This window comes from Mizuhopecten yessoensis, unplaced genomic scaffold, assembly GCF_002113885.1.
Source record: "Mizuhopecten yessoensis strain PY_sf001 unplaced genomic scaffold, ASM211388v2 scaffold8965, whole genome shotgun sequence".
Classification (NCBI taxonomy): Eukaryota; Metazoa; Mollusca; class Bivalvia; order Pectinida; family Pectinidae; genus Mizuhopecten; species Mizuhopecten yessoensis.
This window is the reverse complement of record NW_018407811.1, coordinates 53947-54470: the sequence shown is the minus strand read 5'-3', so window position 1 is coordinate 54470 and position 524 is coordinate 53947. Positions and strand designations below refer to the sequence as shown.

Sequence of the window (524 nt, the reverse complement as noted above, 5' to 3'; positions counted from 1 at the left end):
TCCTGGCATGCTTCATCCTCAATATGTGCAATACTGTAGTGGTAGGATTGATAATTTTTTCGGGGGACTTCAGCAAAGAATTCGGTAGTGAGAAGGCAAGTGACATCCTAGAAGCATTCCTTGCTGTAAGAAAATTAGGAGGTAAGATACATTTTTAATATTTATATTTATTTTTTTCTTTAACGTTTCGAATTTACTCTACCGTTATTGAACATAGCGACTGTGATTATAATAATATATACCAAGACAAATAAAGTAGCTTTTTTCTAATCATTGAAAATGTTTCGACTTATTTTTACAGTTGTGGTGGCCGCCATCTTGATGGTGTTGTTTGGTTACCGCGTGGTCGGAATCTTTGGCTGTATAATGTACGGTGGAGGACTGTTTGTGGCGTCCTGGCTAGATAAAGATCAGGAAGACTTTGCTGCCTTTCTTTTAGGAGGACTGGCAGGTATTCAGCAGACTCTTATACGTGGAAGTATAATTACAGATCCTTGTTACGACAGTAATTTACCAGAGTGTAA

At 37.6% G+C, this 524-nt stretch overlaps 1 protein-coding gene across 1 annotated transcript in view; it reads left to right on the top strand.

Moving 5' to 3' along the window:
• The first annotated feature begins 6 nt into the window (after positions 1–6).
• Positions 7–524, top strand: part of LOC110456951 — an 8321-nt gene continuing 7803 nt past the window's right edge. The window contains exons 1-2 of the mRNA XM_021508024.1: positions 7–141; positions 302–451. Of these exons, the coding sequence (XP_021363699.1) occupies positions 24–141; positions 302–451 (268 nt within the window). The 5' untranslated portion in view covers positions 7–23. The remainder of the gene's footprint in view (positions 142–301; positions 452–524) is intronic.